Here is a 26698-nt window from a genome sequence, read left to right as displayed (position 1 = left end):
ATACACACACACACACAGACAAACAATATTGGCTTTACCTTGTTTGCAAGATGTCCAGTGTTCAGAAGGTCAAGAGAAAATGCAAGTTTTGAGAAAAAGTCACAGCTAGCACTTGTTTGGACTGAACTTGTATTGTCTTCTTTGGAGTTTTGGATCAAAATCAAGATTCCAATCAGTTCGATATCTTCAGCAAACACAAACTCAGCACTCACATTCATCTCAAAGGTAATCGCTCAAGCTCTACATGCTGCTTTGGAAGCGCATGGCCTGGTTTCCGCCATCTTTGCTTCATGGTCACATGGTTCCAGAACATTGAGCCAATCGCCTGAGTTCCTAATTATCATGTGACTAATCACTCCATATTTGAACTCCTAAAAGACTGTTAAGATTCCTCCAAATACATCTACTATAATGTCATGATGACATATGCTTTTTATTATAGACACATTTTATTTAGAAAGAAAAGCGCACCAGGAGAACCAACTTAAGCATATTGTCTTCGGTGGTTCAGTGTTAGCGGTACCGTCGCTAAAGCAAAAGGTTGCTGGTTCTATTCCAACTTTTTGCGTTTTTATTTTTTGGGGGGCGGGGTAGTGTGTGTTTTTTATTTGCATTTTCATTTAGTTGCATTTAGTTTTTACTTTCGTTTTCGTTTTTTTCGTTCGTTTTGTTTTTGTTTTAACTAGTTAACTAGTAGTTAAGTCACTAGTCTTTTAAATTTTTAACTAGTTAAGTTAAAATAGTCACTAGTCTAGTTAAACTAGTTAAGCTAACTAGTAACTAGTTAAATTAAGTCACTAGTGTAGTTAGACTAGTTAAGTCACTAGTCTTACATTTTTTAACTAGTTAAGTTAAAATAGTCACTAGTCTAGTTAAACTAGTTAAATTAAGTCACTAACTAGTTAAGTCACTAGTTACTAGTTAGCTTAACTAGCCTAACTTGGCTAGTGACTATTTTAACTTGTTCTTTTAACTTGTTCTTTTTAACTAGTAACTAGTTAAGTCACTAGTCTAGTTAGACTAGTTAAGCTAACTAGTAACTAGTTTAAAGTTGAATAGCTAATAATCAAATTTATCTAGTGTGTTAACTAAACTATTAAAAATTTAAAAGACTAGTGACTTTTAACTTAACTAGTTACTAGTTAACTTAACTAGTCTAACTATACTAGTGAAATTGCTAATAAACAAATTAATCTAACTTAACTTGAGCGAGTTAACTAGACCAGTGACTATTTTAACTTAACTTGTTCTTTTTAACTAGTTAATAGTCACTAGTCTAGTTAACTCGCTCTAGTAAAGTTTGATTCATTTGTTTATTGAAACTTCATAAACTAAACCTATTTAAGCACTTTACCTATTAAACACTCAGTATGTTCAAACTGTTAAATATAAGTCAGCTTATCAAAATTAGTTTTTAATTGTGTCTGTGCTTAAGGATCAACTGATGGAAAGAACCCAGACCTTTATGCAAGAAATACCTCAGCGTTTTTTACAGCTTCTCTTTATGATGTTCAGCAGGAAGTTCTTATGATAATGTTGTGTTTTATATTCTCTTGATTGGCTGGGGTTTTCTAGATCGCCGTCTTTTCCATTCTTTCTCTCCCAGCATGCCAACACTGCAGAAGCTCTCGTAAATGTAAGTTTAGTTCCTCCCACGCTAAACCACAGACATTCAAATCGAGAGCTTGCAGGTCTGGAACAACACCAACCCTTAATCACATGTTGTGTGTTCACCTGTAGTGTGTATTGTGAACTTCAGGATGAACGAGTGAGTGTATCACATGTTGTGTTTTCACCTGTAGTGTGTATTGTGAATTTCAGGATGAATGAGTGAGTGTATCACATGTTGTGTTTTCACCTGTAGTGTGTATTGTGAATTTCAGGATGAATGAGTGAGAGTGTTATGCATGTAGAATGTGTGTTTTTGGCAATGCATGTGCGCATTGTTTTGTTTTATTTTTATTTTGACTCCGGTTTTTTGCTTCAAGTGAAGCAGTTATTGAAGGACATGGAATGCATGATTGTGAACATGTGACACCACTACACACACACACACAAAACAACATTATTACCACCTCTTTGCGTGAATGAGAACATTGCTGGACATAAAAATGTATATTTTCTTTAATTATAGAATTGTTTCTGAATAAATACAATGAAACCATCATAATGTAATGCAGAAGTTTTTTTGTGTGTCGATGATTTTCTTTGGCTGATGCACTGAACCACTGCATTATGGGATCACTTTAGGATTCACAAGCTCAATAATTCACTCAGACACCTTTGACAAGAGACATTTAATCAGTTAAGTTGATGAGAAGACTAGAAAAAGTCTTTTTAAACCACAAATTCAAAGCACAATAACAAACATAAGACAGAATAGAGAACAACTAAATCAAAATCTGCAGAAGGGTGAAAACATCAGAATAAAACCCAGAAAAAAAGAACATTTTGGCATTGAGAAATTATTTAATGACAAGTAACCCCCTAAATATAGTCCTAAAAACATTTAAATATGAAAGTACATTGAAACAATTGTAGGTACTTATTCTGAATTGAATCATGAGGATTTATGATTTTGAAGCCAATCTTAATTGTTCTAAAACAGTTGATTTGATGGTGAATTACGACGTTTCTTCGTGAGCAGTTTTGGCGCTTAAAACCGTCCCAATCATCCAGGCCTTTCCTCTGGGTTTGATCTTACCTGTTCCGCCCGCAGGTGCGCGTGTGTGTGTGTGTGTGTTTGCGCCTGGTTCGACTGCATTCTGATCAGCTGCTCTAGTCATTGAGTTCGCCGACAGAAAACAAGCTGGTGAGCGTTTGAGAGCACAGAGACAAAAAGAGACATTCTCACGGTCACATGAAGTCACTTTTACTGCAACAGCGAACATGTTAACGGCTGCGTTCAGCCCATGCACGTCTCGCTCAGGACCCGTCGCTGAGGTTAGAGAGAATAAACATCAGGAGAGGAAACAACGCTTGTCTGAAGAACAAAAACATTGAGTTTTCCACCGCGAGAGTCTCTTCGGCACTGGACACTATCCAACCATCAAACTCTATCAGCCAAAGTAAAATTACCTCCATCCTGTGTGTGTGTGTGTGTGTGTGTGTGTGCGTGCTGATGGAGCTCCTCTCTGGTTGCCGTGGTGACGCTCAGTCAGGTCCGTCTCCGTCTCAGAGTCCAAAGCACCGCTTGTCCATCTCTCTGTCTGTCTTTGACTCGTTGTTTGCTCGGTCTGACATCATCAGCGTCTCCTGTGGTGCACAGGGTCAAGGGTCAAGGGTCAGTGAGCGTATTAAGGGTCAGTGAGCGAGCAGGATGTGTGTGACGACTGTTGCAGAAGAACTTCATGCAAAAACAATTTTTATTTACTTTAAAAAACACACATACATACATACATATATATATATATATATACATACACACACACACACATAAAAAAGCTCCAGGTTTGCTGTGCTTGTTTGTAAGGCTATTATTATTTAGTTTTTAAATAATATATAACAATATAATATATAACAAGTAATATAACAATATAAAGTATAACAAAAATACAGTATGTAATAATAAATATAATAATTAAAATAATTCTAGTAATAAAGTATAATCAAAATAATAATACAGGTTATTATAATAAATACAATAATAACAACAATATAAAATAACAACAATAATAATAATTATTTATTTTATAATAATAAAAATGTTATAATATAAAAGATAATACAGTATGTATTAATAAATATAATGATTCGATTTTATTTTATAAATGTAAATATTACTAAATAAAAATATGAAACAAAATAATAAATATTACTACTGTAATAATAATAATAATAATTTAGTCTAGTCCCACTTTAAGATAATACAATAATAATTTAGTCTCTCCAGTCTAGTCCCACTTTAAGATAATACAATGACAATGAGTTGTTGCTAGTGCAACTGAAATATTTTACAAGTCAAATGGATTTAGAAAGTGGTATAAAAAGGTCCTCTTCTACTTGAGTGAGTGTGTGTGTGTGAGTGTGTGTGTGTGTGTGTGGACATGTTTTTCTACACCGGTGGGGACTTAAACCTGAATGCACACAGACTCATGGGGACTCGTGTCACCGTGGGGACCTAAATTGAGGTCCCCATGGGTACAAAAGCTTATAAATCATACAGAATTAGTTTTTTTGAAAATGTAAAAATGCAGAATGTCTCCTGTGATGGGCAGGTTTAGGGATAGGGGCAGTGTAAGGGGATAGAATATACAGTTTGTACAGTATAAAAACCATTACGTCTATGGAGAGTCCTCACAAAGATAGTGCACCAGACTGTGTGTGTGTGTGTGTGTGTGTGTGTGTGTGTGTGTGTGTGTGTGAGTCTGACCTGCCGCCGGTCTTGAATATGAGGTCAGCGTTGGGCGCTCCTTTAGGGTGCTGGTACCGGGGCCGGCGCTCTCGGTTAGTGTTCGCAGGAGCCGGTCTCTGAGCGAGGGATTGCATCATCTCTGAAACAACATCATCATGATGGACCAGAGTCAGCAGCTGCAGAACACTGGCTGCGTTCACATGCACAACTCGTGTTCAGACTGAAGTCACTCTGACTGATGGATCTGAATGTAACCAACACACTGCATAGCTCAGTTCATGAGGATCACGGGTTGAACGAATGGCTCAGGTCGGGAGGTGAGGTGACTAACACACTGCAGAGCCTGAAGACGTTTGATGTGTTTGGGGAATCTGGCTAACGTAACATTTTAAATACATTCTCCTGAAATGAACGAAATGACTGGAGAAAAGATTGGTTCATTCTGATGAACGAGACTCAAAGATCCCCATCTCACCCTGATAGTCCTCCTGCTCCTGCCTCTCGTTGATGTCCAGCGTGAGCTTCTTCATGCGCATGCGCTCCTCCTGCTCCGCCTGCTGCTGGTTAAAGTGATTGGCTGCCAGATGAGACGACAGCGGCACGTTCAGGATCTTGAACTGGACGGACAGAGACACTCATTAACATGTGGACACGTTCTTTCAAATAAAACAATGACATATCACACTTACTCCTCGTTTAAATAATAGTTACATTTCATGCTACTTTCTTAGTTCTTAATTCTATTTTGCACTAGTTTATTTAAAATGTACTTAAATTGTAAGTTCGTAATTACATAGTTTGACTTATTGTTAATATTCCTACACTGAAAAAATGGTGTAGAAACAATTTTCAGTCCAAATAACAATGTCAAATAAATGGAATTATTTAATTATAAATGGAATTAACAATTAGTACGGAATAAATTTCACATAAAAATACCATTTCTGTGTTTCTACTTCAAAATATCACATTTAATTCAGTTACCTGCAGTTTCTCTGTAATTATGAAATTTACGAGCAACTTCTATTTGTTTATTTGAATTATTAACTGTTTATTTGACTAAATTTTTTGTTTGACTTAATTAATTTATTGTTTATTTGACTTATTTAATTTATTGTTTGACTTACTTAATTTATTGTTATTTGACTTATTTATTGTTTATTTGACTTATTTAATTTATTGTTTATTTGACTTATTTAATTTATTGTTTATTTGACTTATTTAATTTATTGTTTAATTGACATTTAATTTATTGTTTATTGTTTATTTGACATTTAATTTGTTTATTTGACTTATTTAATTTATTGTTTATTTGACATTTAATTTATTGTTTATTTGACTTAATTTATTGTTTAATTGACTTATTTAATTTATTGTTATCTGACTAATTTATTGTTTATCTGACTTAATTTATTGTTTATTTGACTTATTTAATTTAATGTTTAATTGACTTATTTAATTTATTGTTATCTGACTAATTTATTGTTTATCTGACTTATTTAATTTATTGTTTATTTGACTTATTTAATTTATTGTTTATTTGACTTATTTAATTTATTGTTTAATTGACTTATTTAATTTATTGTTTAATTGACATTTAATTTATTGTTTATTGTTTATTTGACATTTAATTTGTTTATTTGACATTTAATTTATTGTTTATTTGACTTTTAATTTATTGTTTATTTGACTTTTAATTTATTGTTTATTTGACTTTTAATTTATTGTTTATTTGACTTTTAATTTGTTTATTTGACTTTTAATTTATTGTTTATTTGACTTTTAATTTGTTTATTTGACTTTTAATTTATTGTTTATTTGACTTTTAATTTATTGTTATTTGACTTAATTTATTGTTTATTTGACATTTAATTTATTGTTTATTTGACATTTAATTTATTGTTTATTTGACATTTAATTTATTGTTTATTTGACTTTTAATTTGTTTATTTGACTTTTAATTTATTGTTTATTTGACATTTAATTTATTGTTTATTTGACATTTAATTTATTGTTTATTTGACTTTTAATTTGTTTATTTGACTTTTAATTTATTGTTTATTTGACATTTAATTTATTGTTTATTTGACATTTAATTTATTGTTTATTTGACATTTAATTTATTGTTTATTATTTATTGTTTATTTGACATTTAATTTATTGTTTATTTGACATTTAATTTATTGTTTATTTGACAATTGTTTATTCAACTTATTTTGTTTATTTGTCTTAATTGTGTAGAAACAATTTTTGAACAAATAGAAATTGTTAGTAATTTTCACAGTTAATTACAGTTACAACAAAACATTGAATTAAACGTGCATTTTTGGAGTAGAAAGACTGAAACACAGTATTTTCTTGTTAAACACACTCCAGTAACTTCATGCTGTACAGTTTCCCCCCCGCACACACACAGCTGTGATGAAAACACACACTCTGGAAACAGGGACAGAATGTCAGATGGATGTCAAGTTTCTGAAAGACTGGACAGTTAAAGTGGGTCACTGAGACACCGGCAGACTGAAAACAAAGACGCTGTGTGTGTGTGTGTGTGTGTGTACCCACTTAACTATATTTTGGGGACAGATTTGTACCCAGAAGTGACCAAAACCTGACAAAAATCTCCCTTTAAGGACGTCCTCATTTGTAAATCTGGTATAAAAATAAGTAATTAAAGTTGTTGTTTTTTTTAAATGTAAAAATGCAGAAAGTTGTTTGTGATGGTAGGGTTAGTGTAAGAGGAGAGAATACACAGTTTGTACAGTATAAAAACCATTACGTCTAATGACTGTCCCCATTTAGATTGCCAAATAAAAGTGTGCGTGTGTGCTGTAGTTTACACTCCCAAAGCCACATCCTGAACACACCCTGCAGACCCAAACCACTCCAACACAGCCACACACACACACACTGGTACCTGCTGCTTGTTGCCCTTGCGTGTGAGCATGACGAACTGCATGGTGTCGCTGATGTCAGAGTCTGTGTCTGCAGTGCATGATGGGGCGGGGCTTTTCTTCAGCTGACTCTTCAACTGCAGAGGAATCGCCACATCCAACTGGTGGACCTTCACTGCCTCTCCACTGCGCTGCTGCTCACACACACACACACACACACACACACACACACACACGCACACGGTCACTGATGGAGAATATGATGCAGACGGCTGCAGGACACTGATGCTTTCATCAAGAAACTTACAAATGAAGATAAGATGTTCAAGCGGAAGTGATTCATCCGTTCTAAAATTTACAAATATATTTGTATATATATATATATATATATATATATATATATATATATATATATATATATATATATATATATATATATATATATTTTTATAAAAAAACATTACTTAAACGTTAACTTCACGCAAAACGAGAACTTATTTTACTATATGCATGTGTGTGTATTTATATATAGAAAATAATTATACTCCGTACACACATATATATTATGTAAACACAAACTTTTATTTTGGATGCGATTAATCACGATCAATCGTTTGACAGCCCTAATTTGAACTTATACTAGTTTTCAACCAAAGCTATAGATTGTGAAATTAAACATTTCTCGTTGTTAGTTAGTGTGTTTTTTGTTATTATAAATAAACAACATATTTGAGCTTCAAACAACTACATTCTCGACTGAGAAACTCTTAAAACTACATTTCGTGACACAATAACAGTCGTATTTTTAAATTTCGCGGTCTTTCTCCTCTGTTCTTGACGCAGCTTGAGATTTGAAATATTCGCTATAGAATATTTACAATTTACAAACAATATACAATTTAATCTAATCTTACCTTGCATATAGCAGCGGGATTTAGCATTCTACATAAAGCTACCACATAATAACACTAAAACAGCTCACGTTAGCTACAAGTTGTTGTGAGAACAGATTTAGATCAGGCATACTAATGGGGTCCTAAGCTCGGACTCATCTCTTCAATAGGACTCATTTGTTCATCACACCAGTCTAAACCAGCGCTATAGGAACTCTCTGTGACGTTAGTGTTCGCTGATTGGCCGAACGCACGCGAAACACCGGCATACACTAATAACTCTTCATCACTGTCTACTATCTATGTATAACAGTTCTATCTAATAATGTATTAGACAGGATCAGATCGTAAACTAATGAACAGGGGAATGTGAGCGCTGTGTGTTCAGTCGTTCTCAGCGCCGTCAAAATAAGTCACAACAACGAGCATGTCTCATGTCACTTCAGAGTTCCTACTGGCAGTGCGAACGCAACCAGGAACCATTAGTTCTCGGGGAAATACCCTGGTGGCTCATTCCTAGAACTATCCGGTGTGAAAGCCCCTTTTCACTTCACTAGTGTAATGCCTCTACACACCTGCAGGTTCTCCAGCATCATCTTGTCCAGCGCCTGGATGAAGTCCTCATCCTCGGCACACGCCACGTGTTTGAGTCCTCCACCGCGGATCGTGACCTCCTGACCCAGAGAAACAGCAGCGTTAGCTCAAACCACACACACACACACACACACACACACACACACACACACACACACACACACACACACACACACACACGCACACACACTCACGTTGTTCTCTTCATCCGTTTCGTTCTCTTTGTTGGAGTCGGTCAGATAGTCTGTGTTCTCCTCTTCCTCCTCACGCTCCTCTTCCTCATTCTCTGAGCCGTCCTGCACAGCAAACACACGGCTTATCCAACGGCCTTCAAACACTCATTATACAAAAACTCATTATATATTAAATATACAGTCAAACCCACATGTATTCAGACACCTTCAACATTTCTCACATTATCAGTTTATTCGCTATAGTTTAGAGAGTGGTGATAAAATATGAGCAGAACTCAGTTGATATTTGACTGGTTTAGTCCGTCCTTCTGTTAGACTGTCTCACACATGAATTATGTTGAATATCTGTCAGCTGTTAAATTTAACTACACAATTAGATAATACCAGTTTAGCTCAACCAATCACCAAGCAATGCTTCATTGTGTTCAGTCTGTGTGTAAAAAGAGCATTAGCAATTAAAGAAAACACACTTCAGCAAAACATGATCAGCTCAAAGAGTCCCAATCAGTTTTGGTCTAAAATTTTATATTTACTGGTAGTCACTGTATGATGAATTTTGGGGTATAATATGTCAGTTTACTTTATTTTGCTCTCCTCACTTACATAAATGAACTATAGTGTCCTGCACACACTAGTAAAAAAAAATATAAAAAAATTATATCTGGTGTCTGAATCATTTTTGGTTCTGATAATTATTTTATTATATATATATATATATATTAAATTGTTTAGATTTTGCAGCGACTAATGCTGCTGTGTTTCCGTTCTCCATTTCTGTCTATCATCAGTCAACTGTATGCAAATAACAGAGGAGGCGGAGCTTCCAGCTGTCAATCACACCTCCTCCTCGGGTTCATTCATCTCGCTCTCGTTTCCAGACTGTTCCTCGGTCTCCGCTCCTCCCTCGTCTTCATCATCATCATCATCCTCGTCCAGAGGCTCGTTCTCATCCATCGCACTGGAGGAGCGGCCATCTTTCTCCAGGCCTGGACACAAGTCAAGTCACAACTGTGTCAGAGCAGCTTTACAGAGATAACAGGAAAATAATGAAAAAGCGTCACAGTCCAGCTTAAGTGAGTTCAGTGATGGTTCATTTTTGTTGTAAAAAAAAGTTATTAATTTAGTTCATTTATATATCTAGCCGCTTTGGAGAAAACCGTGATGTCATCATCAAGTTCAGTTCTCATATTCAATAGATCAATATTATTGTTGAATATTAAATCAAATGTCCTCAACTAAGTAAGCCAAAAGCAAAAGACACTCAGGAATGTTGTTACTGACCAAACCAGACCAAAACAGCAGCAGAAATAAACCGGCACTACAGAATCACTGGTTTAAAACCAGACAGACAACACACACACACACACACACGCGACCGCATTCCTGAAGAGCTATTCCGGGTCTGTGCTGTTTAACACTGATACTCTTACACTCTCTGCAGGAATGCGTGTCTTTCTCTCGGCACATGTCAGGAATGAAGGCCGGATGACTGAGCGGATGAAACAAACCAGTGTGTCGTTGCGAGGAATGCTGCTCGACAGGGAAAGATGAGCGGAACAACTAGAAAAACAACTGCGCACACACACACACACACACTAGGGCTGGGCCGTCTGACCACACGTGGGTGTTTCCTCAACTAAACACACACTCAGACGAGTGTTTTACCCAGTTTGACGAGGAACTCTCTCTCCAGCAGTGTGACGTGAGCACAGGCCTCCTCCAGAGACGAGCACAGCTTCATCACACACACACACACACACACACACACACACACACACACACACACACACTCAGACGAGTGTTTTACCCAGTTTGACGAGGAACTCTCTCTCCAGCAGTGTGACGTGAGCACAGGCCTCCTCCAGAGACGAGCACAGCTTCATCACACACACACACACACACACACACACACACACACACACACTCAGACGAGTGTTTTACCCAGTTTGACGAGGAACTCTCTCTCCAGCAGTGTGACGTGAGCACAGGCCTCCTCCAGAGACGAGCACAGCTTCATCACACACACACACACACACACTCAGACGAGTGTTTTACCCAGTTTGACGAGGAACTCTCTCTCCAGCAGTGTGACGTGAGCACAGGCCTCCTCCAGAGACGAGCACAGCTTCATCACACACACACACACACACACACACACACACACACACACACACACACACACACACACACACACACACACTCAGACGAGTGTTTTACCCAGTTTGACGAGGAACTCTCTCTCCAGCAGTGTGACGTGAGCACAGGCCTCCTCCAGAGACGAGCACAGCTTCATCACACACACACACACACACACACACACTCAGACGAGTGTTTTACCCAGTTTGACGAGGAACTCTCTCTCCAGCAGTGTGACGTGAGCACAGGCCTCCTCCAGAGACGAGCACAGCTTCATCACACACACACACACACACACACACACACACACACACACACACACACACACACACACACACACACACACTCAGACGAGTGTTTTACCCAGTTTGACGAGGAACTCTCTCTCCAGCAGTGTGACGTGAGCACAGGCCTCCTCCAGAGACGAGCACAGCTTCATCACACACACACACACACACACACACACTCAGACGAGTGTTTTACCCAGTTTGACGAGGAACTCTCTCTCCAGCAGTGTGACGTGAGCACAGGCCTCCTCCAGAGACGAGCACAGCTTCATCACACACACACACACACACACACACACACACACACACACACACACACACACACTCAGACGAGTGTTTTACCCAGTTTGACGAGGAACTCTCTCTCCAGCAGTGTGACGTGAGCACAGGCCTCCTCCAGAGACGAGCACAGCTTCATCTTGGGCCGCAGGAGCTCCAGTGTGTCTGTGATCATGTACTCGATGTCGATGGGGAACGGCTGGTCTTTAGTCCACACATCAACACTCTTCTTCCACCAGATGTACCTCTACAACACACACACGAACACATTTCACTGCGCTGAACCTCACATCTGTAGTTACAAATGTTACAGTTTCTGAAAGAGTCTCTTCTCTCTTTGAAAAACCCCCTCATGCGAGCGTAAAAACTTTTTTGCGATAAATGGGAGTTTTTGCAAAATTGACGTGTTTCAATTGGGTGTATTCTCAATTCGCAATTTCAATTTGAGCAATTTGAAGGGTAATGGAAATGCGGCTAGTCTGTGATTGGCAAAAGCTGACCTGGAAGTAAATGAGGAAGCAGTCGAGCTTCTTCTTGCTGGATCCGCGGTCGAAGTATTGCCCACAGGTGTCCAGGAGGGTGCAGACCATGCGGATGCGGAACAGGTGTTCGGGGGGGTCCAGCGGACTCGGAGACCCGTCCGTGTTCACGCCGAACGAGATGAAGGAGAAGAGCGTGCGGAAGATGACGGCAGACTCCACCATACGGTAGTTATACAGCTCACCCAGAAACTTAGCGCTGCTGATCCTCCGCTGGTTAAACTTGGGCTGGTTCACCTGAGAGTGAAACACATCAACACACACATCTAAAGATCAACGTCTCACGTCTAACGTTCACAGTCAGGTCCCGTTAGCTAATGCATTCTCTAACATTAACTAACAATGAGAGGTAACACTTCACAATAAGGTTCATTATTAACTAACATGAACTAACAATGACATTTGTTACTGTATTTATTAATCTTTGTTAATGTTAGTTCATAAAAATACAGCTGTTCATTGTTTATTCATGTTAGTTCACGATGCATTAACTAATGTTATAACCTTTGATTTTGATAATGTATTAGTAAACATTGAAATGAATATTAACAGATTAATTAATGCTGTAGAAGTATTGTTCATTCTTAGTTCATGTTCACTAATGTTAACTACATTATTGAACCTTATTGTAAAGTGTTAGCTTTTTCTCTTGTCAGCTTTCTATAGAGGGAATGTGTGTGTGACTGCGGTGGCAGAAACACTGAGCGGCAGCATTTGTTTTAAACGTGAATGCCAAGAAAAACACACAAAGCACATCTAAAACTGGAAAGAGCTTTGAGGTTGACTGTAAAACTAGATTTGGCAAGAAATCTGAGGTATATTTACAGAACAGAGAAGCAAATGGATCGCTGCGATTCACAGAAACAACTGGATCCATTTGCAGTTATTTTGTGTCAATCTGCTGAATTTAGGGGTGAAAACATACCCTATATATTGTATTGTTATATATTGTATTGACAGCTAATCAATTAAATATTTACCATCGCATATTCTGCATAATTGGATGTTTTTAGATAAACACTGACAAAAAACTATACAAGTTTTAGGGCTGGACGATATGATGATATATAACACTGATATACGTGATCACATGGATTTAGACCTACTTATATAGTATTTATATAAAGCGTTCACAGGCAAATGTGCTTTATGTATTTCCCCGGTGTGGAAATCAGGCTCATAGAAATGTCAGGAAAAATGATTCCTGCTGCATGTCAATATCCACAGATCACCGGATCTTTGGTAAGTTGTAACCTTCAGTTTAAACTGATAATCGTTAGTTTTACTGGCGTTTTCTCAGTTTCTCCTATTAAATCCCCTATATGTCCCGGCGGGTGACATCGATGCATTCCCTCTATTGTTTCGGCAGCCATGTTTTATTGAAAGCCAGCAGTGACGTTCTCCTTTAACTAATGTTCCTGATCATTATTTTTGATATCAACAAGTGTGTTTACTCCAGTGTTAAGGAGTGTCACTCGTTAACTCATTATTACTTCATTGCATTACTTCTAGTCAAGTCACATGTATTTATATAGCGCATTATATAATGTACAGTCATAAGCAGGACAATAATGTTCAAAATTCTTCAGTTGTGAATCTAATTTAATTTCAGCTGTAAAGCAGCTCTAAAATGGCAATAGTGTCACTATTCAGATCAATTTAGTTTCATGTTGATTCTTCTTATGCTCACTAATTGTACAGTAATTCTGTAGTAACTTCTAAAGTTAGTAACACATTATTGACTTTAAGGGAGAGTTGTAGTCTGTGAATAAATTATAATTATAGAAAGAAAACACATGCTGCTAATTTGTAAACAACAAGTTATTTCAAAAACATAGATAATTATTGGGAACACTTTACATTAGTTCACATGATCTAAGAATGAGAAATACTTCTAAGGAATTTAATGTTGATTTCAGCATTTACTAATATATTATAAAATCAAAAGTTGTATCTGTTAACATCACACACTCACACACTCACAAAGACTCTCTCTCACACACACACACACACACACTCACGCACTACACTCAAACACCCACCCACACACTACACTCTCTCACACACACAGACACACACACACACACACACACAGACAGACACACACACTACTCTCTCTCTCTCTCTCTCTCACACGCACACACACACTCTACTCTCTCTCTCTCTCTCACACACACTACTCTCTCTCTCTCTCTCTCTCTCTCTCTCTCTCTCACACACACACACACACACACACACACACACTCTACTCTCTCTCTCTCACACACACACACACACACACACACACACACACACACACACACACACACACACACTACTCTCTCTCTCTCTCTCTCACACAGTCACACACACACACACACACACACACACACCTCCATGCCCAGACGTATGTCTTCCAGCACGCCGTCCACCACATGAATGCCCACGTCCTCCTGGTACGCCACGAGTCCGGCCAGCAGGTTCGCCACGCAGTGGATGCTGTTGTACTTGACGTTCCAGATGTTGACCATACAGCAGATCAGGTAACTCTTCACATCAGGGTCCTGCCAGGGCAACTTCCTCATCTGCCTCAACACCTGCACACACACAGATATGAGAGTGGAGCATCTTAACACACGTGTCACATGTAAAGGCCTACTTACATCAAGAATGGCCTGACAAAACAATGCAAATCGGCAATAACTATCAAGCAAAAAGCTAAATGCACATCTTCTGTATATGCCTTGTTTTTGTGTAAATTAAAAAAATCAGTTTGTTAAATTTTTTAATGCATTGTTGCCTTTAAACCCTTGTTACATCTCATTTTTTGTTATGTAATGCAGAGTTACTCAACTTCGTAAGTCAAGGAGCTTATATAAATATATATATATATATATATATATATGCACACACACAAACACACACTCAAGGTCGCTTTACAAAGGTTTTAGTATTATTATTCTAACAGTACAAGTATTTCTATAAAAGCACTACCGGTTAATATGTAGAACATTTTAAAAAAAAAAACGTTTTTTTTTTCTCTTTCTTTAGAAAGCACATACAATGACTAAGACAGGCATTATTTCTACAATAAAACAGAAACATTAATATTAATATGGTTCATAAAATGATTACCAGATATGCATGCCATCATTCCTGGAAACCAAATTCTTTTGATTTTACAGAAGCTTTGTATTTTCCCCATCGGAATGTTTCCGAGTGTTTAGTTTACTGTGTGTTTATTGTGTGTTGTCAAAAGTACCAGTACTTCGGAAACTGAAGTGATTGACACCTTCAGTGATTACAAAGGAAGCGCTCTTTGCTCGCATTCACGATTTGAATAAAAGTTTTATTTTTAATGCTGCTAACGTCCACTGCAAAGTGTCAGAAGTGACCAAATGCTCACACAGCCTAATATTCACGCTTCTTTTGAGGCGAAAATAATAATAGATGTTCATATTTAGCGGCGCATGAAGTGAATGGCGATGAAGCGGACACCCGTGGTGTAATCACCTTCTCGGTGGTGACCTTGGACAGGTCCTTGTACAGGAGTTTCCTGATGTACTCCTGAAGCGGGGGTCTCTTCCTGCGCACCGTCTTCTCCATCGGCGGGGGGTTACAGTAGTAATACGCGTTCTCCACCATAGTCACATAACGCACATCCAGATGCTGAGCCTGTTTCTTACGCATCATTTGCTCCTGGAAACACAGACATGTGCAATAGTGTCAGTTCGAGCTGCGTGATTCCGGATAGAAATCACATGTACTTTACTCTTCTGAGAAAATGTTAATTGCTGCAGTCTATTTATAAAAATATTTAATTCATTTGAATTACTTTTTTTAAAATCGGTTTGAATGAATGATTCAATGAGTTACTCATAAATACTTTTAATGCCATTCATTTTTAAAGGAATCTTGAACATTTTTAACAGTCACTTGTCGCCACCTAATGGTGTAATGATGTAATTGATACAATCTTTATTTGAAGCATCAAGTTAATTTCAAAAGGTGATTTGCTCTATTTTGATCTCTACTGTAGACATCAGTGTTTATATTCGAACTATAAACTTTTAAGGCAATATTTCTGTGATCATTTGAATTATTATAACACAGAAATAATGATACTGTGTGGTTGAAAAGACTGTTAGTGAAGCTGTTTCATACTGTACATCACAACTCTCTCTGGATCAGAACACAGATCTTGTCAAAGCTTTAACAGACAGAGCCGAATCATTTAGGAATGAGATCATGTGGGTGTTTGAGTCGAGATCGCGATCTTTAAGTGATTAATCGAGCAGCTCCAGTGTCAGTATGAAGGCTTTAGGTTTGCATGTTGTATGCGTGAGGACGGACCAGTAAGACGCTTGTGCGCAGATGAGAGTCCGGTGAACGGAAGAGGAAGCGTCCACAGGTCTCCAGCAGAGTGCAGGCCATCTCGATATGATGATGAGAGAAATCAGACAGCAGCATCTGCACACACACACACACACACACACACACACACACACACACAGATACCAAAGATTCAGCAGTCAGTGCCATTTTCATCACATTAACTTATGTACCAAAGCAAGGTAAAAAGCTTTTGAATTATTTTATGTTCATTTTAATGTTAAAGTTATAGAAATTTTGGTATGTGCTTTTGTCTTTTTTTTTTTAATATTTCTATGTAGCTTTATTTCAATTTCAGTTTTAGTCATTTTAATACATCAGCTTTAACTTAATTACTTCAGTAAGTTTTCTTATTTATTTCATTAACATTTTCTAATTTAGAAAATTTCTAAGCAGGTTTATTATAGTTACCTTAAAAAAGTTAACCGAAATAAAATTAAATATACAAAAACTTATTTTATTTCAGCAAGTTGCCAAGCAACATTACTCATTTTCATTTTAGATTAACTTGATGTACTAAAACTGAAATTAAAAAAAAAAAAACTATTTAGACTTTTTTTTTAAATACACTAATAAAACTGAAATAAGAAACACAACAAAATAACAAAATGAAAATGAAACTGGAATAAGACATTAAAAAGATTTAATATATGAATAAAAACTGTAATAGTCTCTGAATGATATGTGATCTCACCTTGAGGCAGTGCAGCGTGTCCGTTTTGGAAAACATCTTGAACTTGGCCAACTCCCCGATGAACCTCACCGTCTTATTCTTGGTCTCAATGTTGATTTGGTCTTTCTTTCTGATCTGTAAGACACACACAAACACTTACTTTGATGCATTTTAACGCATCCTGCTTCGAAAATAGAATTTTGGCCAGATTCGAGTGCACATTGCTAGTAGGACTGTCAAATAAAAAATGTAATTTCAAATATTCGCCGAAAACCCTTGCATCGGTCCAAGCAGAGTGTGTGTTTTCATCAGCTGGAAACATTGTCAGCAAGAAGCGCTCAGCACTCACTGCAGATCAAGTCGACCGTCTAGTGTTTTTGACCAACAATATGTAGTGAGTAACAGTTTCTGAATGGCAGTTTGCTATTGTGTGTTCATGTAGTTCATTACGCTGTGTGTTGAAGCGTGTTTTCTCAGGTTACTGATGCATGAACACAGTTTTATGCACTATTGTAACCTAATTTTCCTTGCAAGCACATTAAGGAAATTCAAGAACAATTGTTTCAGAAGTTAATGCACTTAAAAAGTGAATGTCATTTCATTTCAATAAAAGATGCGATGCTTGATTTGGTTTATATTTGCTCATTGCACCCTCTTGTTGGCCCGCTAGACAATACAGTATTTTTTTTTACTGTAACATTGAGTATTGCCTTTAGAATTTGAATATAATTTGAATTTTGCAAATATTTTAGAAAGAAATTCTAATTTAGCTTTTCAGCCATTTTGACAGCCCTAACTGCTAGTGGAGAAGGCAGTCACACGGTGTATTGTGTTATGTAGGCTACAGTGAGTGAGCAGGGCTTCAGTGTGATTAATGAGAAACACACTCACATGAAATCTGAAATCTCCTCTGAGCATTGAGCAGAGGTCTTCGGCCACATCAGACATGCAGGGGTGCAGCGTGGCCACCAGACGAGCGTAGAACGGCAGCAGATCCAGCCTGAGGCACAGAGACACAAACACACCTGATCACATCAAATCACTGAACACTCAACTATAGTGGTGGAACGGACCACATAATTCACGGTTCGGATCATTTATGGTTTTTGAGCCACGGATAGGATCATTTTTCGGACCAGATTTTTTTATATTTATATACAGATGTATGGGTGGGGTGTAACTTTGCTTTTCATTTATTACTTAAAGCTCACTTGAAGTTCTTCGACACAACATCAAAAACTACTAGCCTAACTGACTGAGTTCACACATTATTTAAAACAAGTGAAAAGTCAGTAATAAAATAAATGCGAAAGAGAAAAAAACTCTCACTCTATTATGGTTAAATTTATCAGTTAATCCGCGAATCACAAGCGTGCCGAACCGTGGCGCAGCAGATCCGTGTGGATCTCACATCAACTGCGATCCGTTCCACCCCTACACAACTACAGATGAGGCTGTGAGAGCAAACACACCTCTGTCTGGGAACTGTGAAGAGAGCGCGAACCAACTTCCTGCGATTGGACTTGGTGTTCATGTTCATACAGAAGTCCATCGCATGCTGAACACACAACAGGCACAGCAATGAGAGGAACAACCACCAGCAATGTTACTACTATTACTACTACTACAAATCAGTCTGGTAAATTCAAATAAAGCTGAAATAAAGCTGAAATAAAATACAAGGATTAGATGGCAACTAAAAAAAATGTAATATAAAAATAAAAGCTAATTCGAAATTTTTATAAATACTATAATAGTATATAAATAATACTAAAATAATGATCAAGCGCTGTGTGAGAGAGTGTGTGTATGAGTGTGTGTGTTCTTGTGTGAGTGTGTGAGAGGGAGAGAGAGTGTGTGTGTGTGTGTGTGTGTGTGTGTGTGTGTGTGTGTGTGTGTGAGAGAGAGAGAGAGAGAGAGAGAGAGAGAGAGAGAGAGAGAGAGAGAGAGTGTATGTGTGTGTGAGTGTGTGAGAGAGTGTATGTATTTGTGTATGTGTGTGTGTGAGAGAGAGAGAGTTGGTGTGTGTGTGTGTGTGTGTGTGTGTGTGTGTGTGTGTGTGTGTGTGTGTGTGTGTGTGTGTGTCTTACATCAAGTCAATTATGTGTGTGTGTGTACTCATTACCTTGTCTATCAGGTCTCTGTTGATGCAGTTCGGCAGCTGCTGGATAAAAGCATCCACGATGAGTTTGAGATGAGAGCCGGTGCTGGCCTCCTCGTCCTCCTGCTCTGTACGTACACACACACACACACACACACATCATCATCACATTAAATTAAAGTTATGTATTTAACAGCAGATGCTTTTATGCAAATCAAATCACACAGCATTTACTGGGAATCAAACCCATGCTATAAAATCCAGCGAGTGACACAATGAGATGCACAGATTAATAATGTCAAAAAAATGCAAAGAACAGATAAAGTTGCACTGATCCTGAAACTTTCCCTTTACTGCCCTCTGGAGGTTGTGGAGGTGCATTATTCAGTGTGTTTTATGAAGAAAGCAAGTGTATGTGTACGGAGCCCTGGAATGGTGGTGGAAAAAAATATTAGATAGGAGGAATTTTTATTTTATTATTTATTTTTTTCTATCACCATGTCCCTTTAGGGGCTCCGTAGAGTGTGTGTGTGTGTGTGTGTGTGTGTGTGTGTGTGTGTGTGGACATGTTTTTCTACACCGGTGGGGACTTAAACCTGAATGCACACAGACTCATGGGGACTCGTGTCACCGTGGGGACCTAAATTGAGGTCCCCATGGGTACAAAAGCTTATAAATCATACAGAATTAGTTTTTTTTGAAAATTTAAAAATGCAGAATGTCTCTGTGATGGGCAGGTTTAGGGATAGGGGCAGTGTAAGGGGATAGAATATACAGTTTGTACAGTATAAAAACCATTACGTCTATGGAGAGTCCCCACAAAGATAGTGCACCAGACATGTGTGTGTGTGTGTGTGTGTGTGTGTGTATACCTTGCTCATCCAGTATCTTTTTGGCCAGTTCTTCACTTTCGGTCTCGTCGGCTACATCCAGATCTATCGGGTCATCAGTGATGTCCAGCACTTCCAACTCCATCTCCAACTCCTCGGTGCTGTTTCCCTCTCGTACCTCTACACACACACACACACACACACACACACACACACACACACACAACATAAACTATTACATACGGTTTCACATGCTACTTTAAAGAGGAACCTTTTACAAAGTCTTAATGTTGTTGTTTCTCTACTAGAACAGGTTTTCCTGCTTGAATGTTGATTATTCTCCTCATATTCTCCATTGTTGCGGCTCCTCTCTTCCCAGTCTGTCAGTAACGCTCTGTTTACTTCCTGTCTCTATGAAGCTCCTCCTTCTGAAAAGCACACTGTGCTCTGATTGGTCGGCTGGAGCAGTGTGTTGTGATTGGTCGAGCGCTTCGAGCGTGTTTGGGAAATGTCCCGCCCCTTACCATAACCGGCAGTTTAACACACTACTAACTCAACCAGGCCCCGCCCCTTTATTCTGCGCATTAATTATTTAAATGAGGAATATTGTGACGTGTTCGTTCCCGGAAGAAACTCAAGACTACAATAGAGGCGTTTCAGGGAGTTCAGAAACACTGACACTGATATAGAGAAGAACTCCCGCCGGAGGGACCTTCATGCTCAAACAGCAACATTACACACTAAAGAAAGTCAAAAATCGGAAAATAAAATAATAGGACCCCTTTTAATCAATAAGTACATACTGCAAGTTATGCAAGTATTCCATCTTGTCCAGGCAGGACTTTTCTAAACCATTCAGTACCTTTGCTGCTCTGGCTGCTCTTCTCGTTGTCCTTGAAGAGAATGGCAGGAACAAATGCCTTCAGATCCACCATGTTCTCGTAGAAGTTACGAGCGTCCTCGTCCTCCCAGATGCCTCCTTCCAGATCGTACTCTCCTGGTTTTCCCGGTGTAAAGATGTCGATGCCCGGACCGTGTTCTGCCACACACAAAACAACAAATCACGAGCATGCCAAGACAAAATCCCAGCACAGACTCACAGGAGAAGTCGTGCTGGCGCTCGTACCTTCCTGGACGGTTTTATCCAGAGGAAGTTCAGGCATGTTCTCGTCCAGCAGATCGGCCAGAGTTTGAGTGTTGGCCAGCAGCTTCTGATAAGAGGTGGCGAACTCCTCGTACTGCTTGTGTCTGTCCTCGCTGAGCTCTCCTTTAGAGTGCAGGATACGCCTACAGAGAAAAACAAAAAAAGGAGCGCATACGTGATGTAGCTTATTAAAATGCAGTTATAACAGCAATTAAATACTTTCAAACAAAGCCGGAGCAAAAGCATTGAGCGTCTCTGAGTAACACAGTGAACGAATCGTTTGAGTGAATGATTCAATGACCCTTTCATAAAGACAGTAGTGACTTAATTTATGAATTGAGTTAATGATTCAATGACTCACTTATTAAGACACTCACGGCTGTTATTTTTTACTAAAACTATTAAAACATTTCTGTTAATTGGAATAAAGCTGATATTAAATATAAATATTAATTGAAAAACTTTAAACGAAAATGTTAAATGTTGCCTTGGCAATAAATTTGACAAAGTTTTAGCACTAAAATTCTTAACTGGAAATAATGAAAATTAAAACTGAAATAAAAATAAAAATAAATTAAACCTTAAAACTTAAAAAAAAAAAAAAAACTCAAAATTAACAAGAAAACTAGAACAAACAAAAAGTAAAGCTAATTAAAATATTAATAATACTAGAATACAAACTAAAATAACACTGGCACTCCCTCCTGGCAGTTTTAGTTTAATCTCTAAATTATAATTTTATATTTGAATAATGGAAGTTATTTCCAAAACAATTTCATCACATTATTAATGCAACTGTAATTGAAATAAATGCATTTGTGCCATCTCTGAGCTGAATGAAACAATATTTTAGTATCGAGATACAATTACAGTTTTTGTTAATATTTTGTTAATCTTTTTATTTTATATTTTCTGTTTTCTTTTTTAATTGAGTTAAAGGTTTAGTCATTTTGCTGGTGTTTTTTTTAATAATAAAAAAATTCGTTTTGATTATTTATTAAGATTACTAAAATATGTGATAGGAAAAAGGCAATAGATAAGATCACCAAGCATCCTGACATCTTTCTATGGAAGCTTGTTTCTGCCACAGAATAAAAAATTTAAAAGGTAATTGCGACTTTTTCTCTCACAATTGTCAAAAAGTCAGTCTTTTTTCCTTATAATTAGACTTTATAACCTGCAATTGCGACTTTATCTCACACAATTCTGAGATAAAAAGTAAACTCGCAATTGTGAGATAAAAAGCCGCAATTAACTTTTAAAAATGTTTTATTCTGTGGTGGAAACAAGCTTCCACATCTCTCTCTCTTCTGACCAACATAATCAATCCCTCTGTATTTCTTCTCTCTTTCAGAAAGTCATAGAAATGCCAATGTGGATTTCTGCTAATAGAGCAAAACAAGAATGCAAAAAAAAGTTTGCTGTAGTTTCCGTTCACTACTACAGACCTTCACCCAACTATGACGACTTCGGCTTCTGAGAACCCTGGAAATGTGAAAAGGGTCCATATCCGACTTTGTTTTGTTTATAAGGGAGTTTTATTTATAAGATTAATTCATAAGAATAAAAAGTAGATCAAGAATAGTTCTGGAATTGGATTGGATCATGAGGTCCCTAAAGATTCCCATCCCTACTATACAATGATTTATTGCTTGTCTTTGTTGAATATTACAGAAGATAAAGAGCTTAAAAATATATATATGTTTTTTAAAAAGCGCAAAAAAAATTCGCAATTACATTATTTTCCAAAATCGTTCAGCCCTAATACAACCTGACCTGTCTCAAAACATTTTTTGCTGTGGTTTCCGTTCATGACTACAGACCTTCAGCCAACTATGCCGACTTCGGCTTCTGAGAAACCTGGAAACGTGAAAAGGGTGGATAAACAAACCGACCTGTTCTGCCTCTCGATGTTCTGCAGTTCCCGGTGGTCCTTCTTCAGGTGTTTGGTGAGAGATGTGAAATACTCTCTCAGCAGATTCTGGAACGGCTGCTGCTTCTCTGCATTAATGATCTGGCTCGGAGGGAATGACAATCCGAACTTCTCGATGGCGTTCTTGACTTTCCTCGGCATCAGCCCGGCGATATCGTCTCCGCAGTGCTTGCAGAAGCTGATGATGACAGACACGTGTGTGTGCGTCTCTCGATCGGTGCTGATGATGTTCTTCAGCTGCTCGTAAATGAGCGAAAGCCCTTCTTTATCAGTGAACAGGCCCACGATGGTGAGCTCAGCGATGAAGCGCAGGTCAGTGCGCAACTTGCTCACGTTAGGAGCCTTTTCCTCCTTTCTAGCCTCGAAGTGTCTCTTCCAGGCTCCCAGAAGCAGCGGAGCGAACTCAGCGTATCGCTGGTGGAACAGAGAGCAGAGATGAACAGCACAACCCACGTCTGAGATCTTCAGCTTGGCCTCCACCATGGAGCTCACGGCCTCGCCGATGTACTTGCTGAGGTTGAGCGAGTCGAAGTCCTGCAACAGCGAGGTGCGCTGCTGCTCCGTGAGCGTGCGCAGCTTCTTGACGAAGGCCGTGTTCTTCTTCAGGCTGGAGTCCAGGCGACTGAAGAAAGCCTCCTCGGGTCGAGTCTCCTGAACGTGCTGGTTTTTCCCTCGCAGCTCCTTCCTGCCATGATGACGCTCCCACGCCTCCTGCTGGAGCTGATCGGCCTCCTCCTTCTCCCTGATCAAACACAAAACAAACTAGGGGTGTGACAATACATCGTGTCACAATATATCGCAATACAAATAAGAGTTTAGAGATATAAGGCGGCAATTTACCTAAAAGTGCCTTAGCAATAGGGCTGGTCTGAATACCATTTTTTGAGCTTCGAAGCTTCGGTAGTAATGAACATCGAATATTCGAAGCTTCGGAGAGAGGGGGCTGAACATATTCTTCTCTCTAATAAAGGCAGGAATCTCTATGTGTCTGTATGTCCGTTTGCATTTTGATTATTTCGAGAACCGTTCATCCAATCGACTTCACAAGGGAGTGCAGTGTCGCATTTGGTGCAATATAGATAGACACGCGAGACGCGACGCATTCAGAATTAATAAACTTTTAGTAAACTACAGAACAGCGCGAGCGGGAAGCGGCGCGCCTCACGCGGGCAGGGCTTACATCCCCCGAGAACGGACACTGCACTAATGATATAAAACACACACACACAGGTCTGTTAAATTAAGCAATACTTTTAAGGTAGTCCAATATTTTTTCTGACTAACAAATTACTGACACAGTAAAGGGTAGATTTGAATAAAGAAAAACGAATTTTAAATAAAGAAAAACGAAATTTAAATAAAGAAAAACGAAATTTAAATAAAGAAAAACGAAATTTAAATAAAGAAAAACGAAATTTAATTAAAGAAAAACGAAATTATGTTAAATTAAAAACGAGATTAATTTAGTTTGATAATAACAGGTAAAAAGGCTAATACATTTTGTTTCTATTATTCTATTTTCCACAATGTCAAAGCCAATGCAGCTTAACCCAAAACACAAGCTCAGGCATGCACTTCGGTCCACACACACTCCGCTGTTCTGCGCTCTAGCCAGAGAACACTCCCGTTGCTGGAACACTTTTAGGCGTCGGTTCTATTTCTAGCATTGCACGCGTTTTCCGCGTGGCTCGAGCCGCACCAGAGACACGTGTCTCACGCAGGCAGTGTGCAAAATAAAGCCGAAATAAAAATGGACATGCAACGCAGCCAGTGTGTCGCCGGCCTTATTCAAGCACGAATGAGAACCGTGAGAATGAGAACCGCGAATGAGAAAAAAAAAAAAAACACGAATATTCGAATGTCAAATTTTCAAATCGAACACCAACCCACCGAATGAATATTCGAATATTCGGGTCCAGCCCTACTTAGCAATATGCAAATTCCTCCTGTAGACTATTGTAAAGATGCCCAGAGTGACAATATGTATCGTCGATAGTTCATCCAAAATGAAAATATATAAGTTTTAGTGTCAGTACTACATTAAACTACTATATATAATGTTGAATATAATGTATAATAATGCATATTTGTGGGTCCTGATAGTGCCAAATGTCTGATGTTACCAGTAAAGAGTGGCCTATACATTATTTTAAATATATGATACATTTCAGCAATATCACTTGAGTGTTTAAAATGCGAGTTACATTTTAAGCTTTTGCTCTTTTTCACCAACGAAAACAGTTCCAAACGAAGCCACGATTGTTCGTCTCAGAGCAAAACACATTTTTCATTTCTGAATGAATCAGCATTTTTGAACGAATCAATGATCCATTCATAAATACTTGCTGAATTCGACCGCATGCTAGTATACTACTCGTACTACTTTTACCATATCCTTCTATGGCAGAAATAGCAATAGTTCCCATTTTTGCAACAGTCGTTCAATTCCTGAATGTATCAGTTAAATGAACGAATCACTCATTAAGGCAGTGACTTTCCGCCACCTACTGTTTAGTTTAGTTTCATATTAAAGTATACATTTATTTTTCAATTTCATTATTTAAAATATTATCTTATGATCTTATAGCGTAAGCGCATCTAGATGCAGCTTCTGTGTCACTTCTGGATTTTACTGACACTGATTTCATTAGATTGGTAACAGCCTATATTATTCTAATTGAGTTGTTTAATGTAAGAATCTGCTAGAGACGCATCTAATATTTGGAGTGGAGGATCCCTGCGCTCTTACTTCAGCTGCGCAGCCTCTTCCTCTCTCTGCCGTTTGGCTTCTTCCTCCAGCAGCTTCTTCTCCTGCTCCTCCTGCTGTCTCTTCTCCTCCTCCTCTTTCTTCCTCTGCTCCTCCTCTGCTCTCTGCTTGTCCTCCTCTTTCTTCTTCCGCTCCTTCTCCTCCTTCTTTCTCTTCTCCTCCTCGGCCCGTCTCTTCTTGTCTTCTGCTGTCTTGCCTCCGTCCTTCTTTCCGCTCATCTTGCTCTCGTCTTTGCTCTTCTCACGGGAGGCGGTGGCGTCTCTGTCCTTGTTGCTGAAGGAGCCGGTCTCTCTCTCCTCCATGTTGACGGACTTCTTGCGTTCAGCAGGCATGCTGCTACTGCAAAACATCACACAATACTTCAAATTAAACAATCTCTGATAATAATTGCACATTGAAGTAAAAACTCAAGAGCTGTGTCTGGAATGGAGCACTAGAACACTGCACTGTATATTGCAAACTGTTTTAAAAAATATTTTGCACTTTTAAACAAATTTTGCATTAAAATATGTACTGTATATGGCATAGTTAAAAAAAAAAATCATATATTTTGCACATAATAAAATTTTGCATTCGGCACACTGTTTTTAATAATATTTTGCATTTGCACACTTAATAAAATTTCGCATATGACAAAAATGTGTGTGTTTAAGTTTTTATAATTGCACTCTTAAGCAATTTTGCACTGAAAAATATACTGTATATGACT

General features: G+C 38.1%; 1 protein-coding gene across 1 annotated transcript in view; it reads right to left on the bottom strand.

Moving 5' to 3' along the window:
• Positions 1 to 127: 127 nt before the first annotated feature.
• The window catches only part of upf2 (UPF2 regulator of nonsense mediated mRNA decay), a 27852-nt gene continuing 1281 nt past the window's right edge, over positions 128 to 26698 (bottom strand). The window contains exons 2-22 of the mRNA XM_079870124.1: positions 25972 to 26328; positions 23185 to 23964; positions 21272 to 21432; positions 21008 to 21184; positions 20188 to 20325; positions 19340 to 19443; positions 18687 to 18772; positions 18106 to 18214; positions 17236 to 17349; positions 16503 to 16619; positions 15663 to 15848; positions 14543 to 14746; positions 12132 to 12407; positions 11695 to 11878; positions 9770 to 9915; positions 8930 to 9031; positions 8717 to 8815; positions 7272 to 7442; positions 4830 to 4971; positions 4373 to 4493; positions 128 to 3255 (exon numbers count right to left, since the gene is read on the bottom strand). Coding sequence (XP_079726250.1) covers positions 3246 to 3255; positions 4373 to 4493; positions 4830 to 4971; positions 7272 to 7442; positions 8717 to 8815; positions 8930 to 9031; positions 9770 to 9915; positions 11695 to 11878; positions 12132 to 12407; positions 14543 to 14746; positions 15663 to 15848; positions 16503 to 16619; positions 17236 to 17349; positions 18106 to 18214; positions 18687 to 18772; positions 19340 to 19443; positions 20188 to 20325; positions 21008 to 21184; positions 21272 to 21432; positions 23185 to 23964; positions 25972 to 26328 — 3784 coding nt within the window. The 3' untranslated portion in view covers positions 128 to 3245. The remainder of the gene's footprint in view (positions 3256 to 4372; positions 4494 to 4829; positions 4972 to 7271; positions 7443 to 8716; positions 8816 to 8929; positions 9032 to 9769; positions 9916 to 11694; positions 11879 to 12131; positions 12408 to 14542; positions 14747 to 15662; positions 15849 to 16502; positions 16620 to 17235; positions 17350 to 18105; positions 18215 to 18686; positions 18773 to 19339; positions 19444 to 20187; positions 20326 to 21007; positions 21185 to 21271; positions 21433 to 23184; positions 23965 to 25971; positions 26329 to 26698) is intronic.

The sequence above is a fragment of the Squalius cephalus genome (assembly GCF_949319135.1).
Source record: "Squalius cephalus genome assembly, chromosome: 4".
Lineage (NCBI taxonomy): Eukaryota > Metazoa > Chordata > Actinopteri > Cypriniformes > Leuciscidae > Squalius > Squalius cephalus.
The sequence above is the reverse complement of the archived record's forward strand: the minus strand, read 5'-3'. Positions and strand labels throughout refer to the sequence as shown.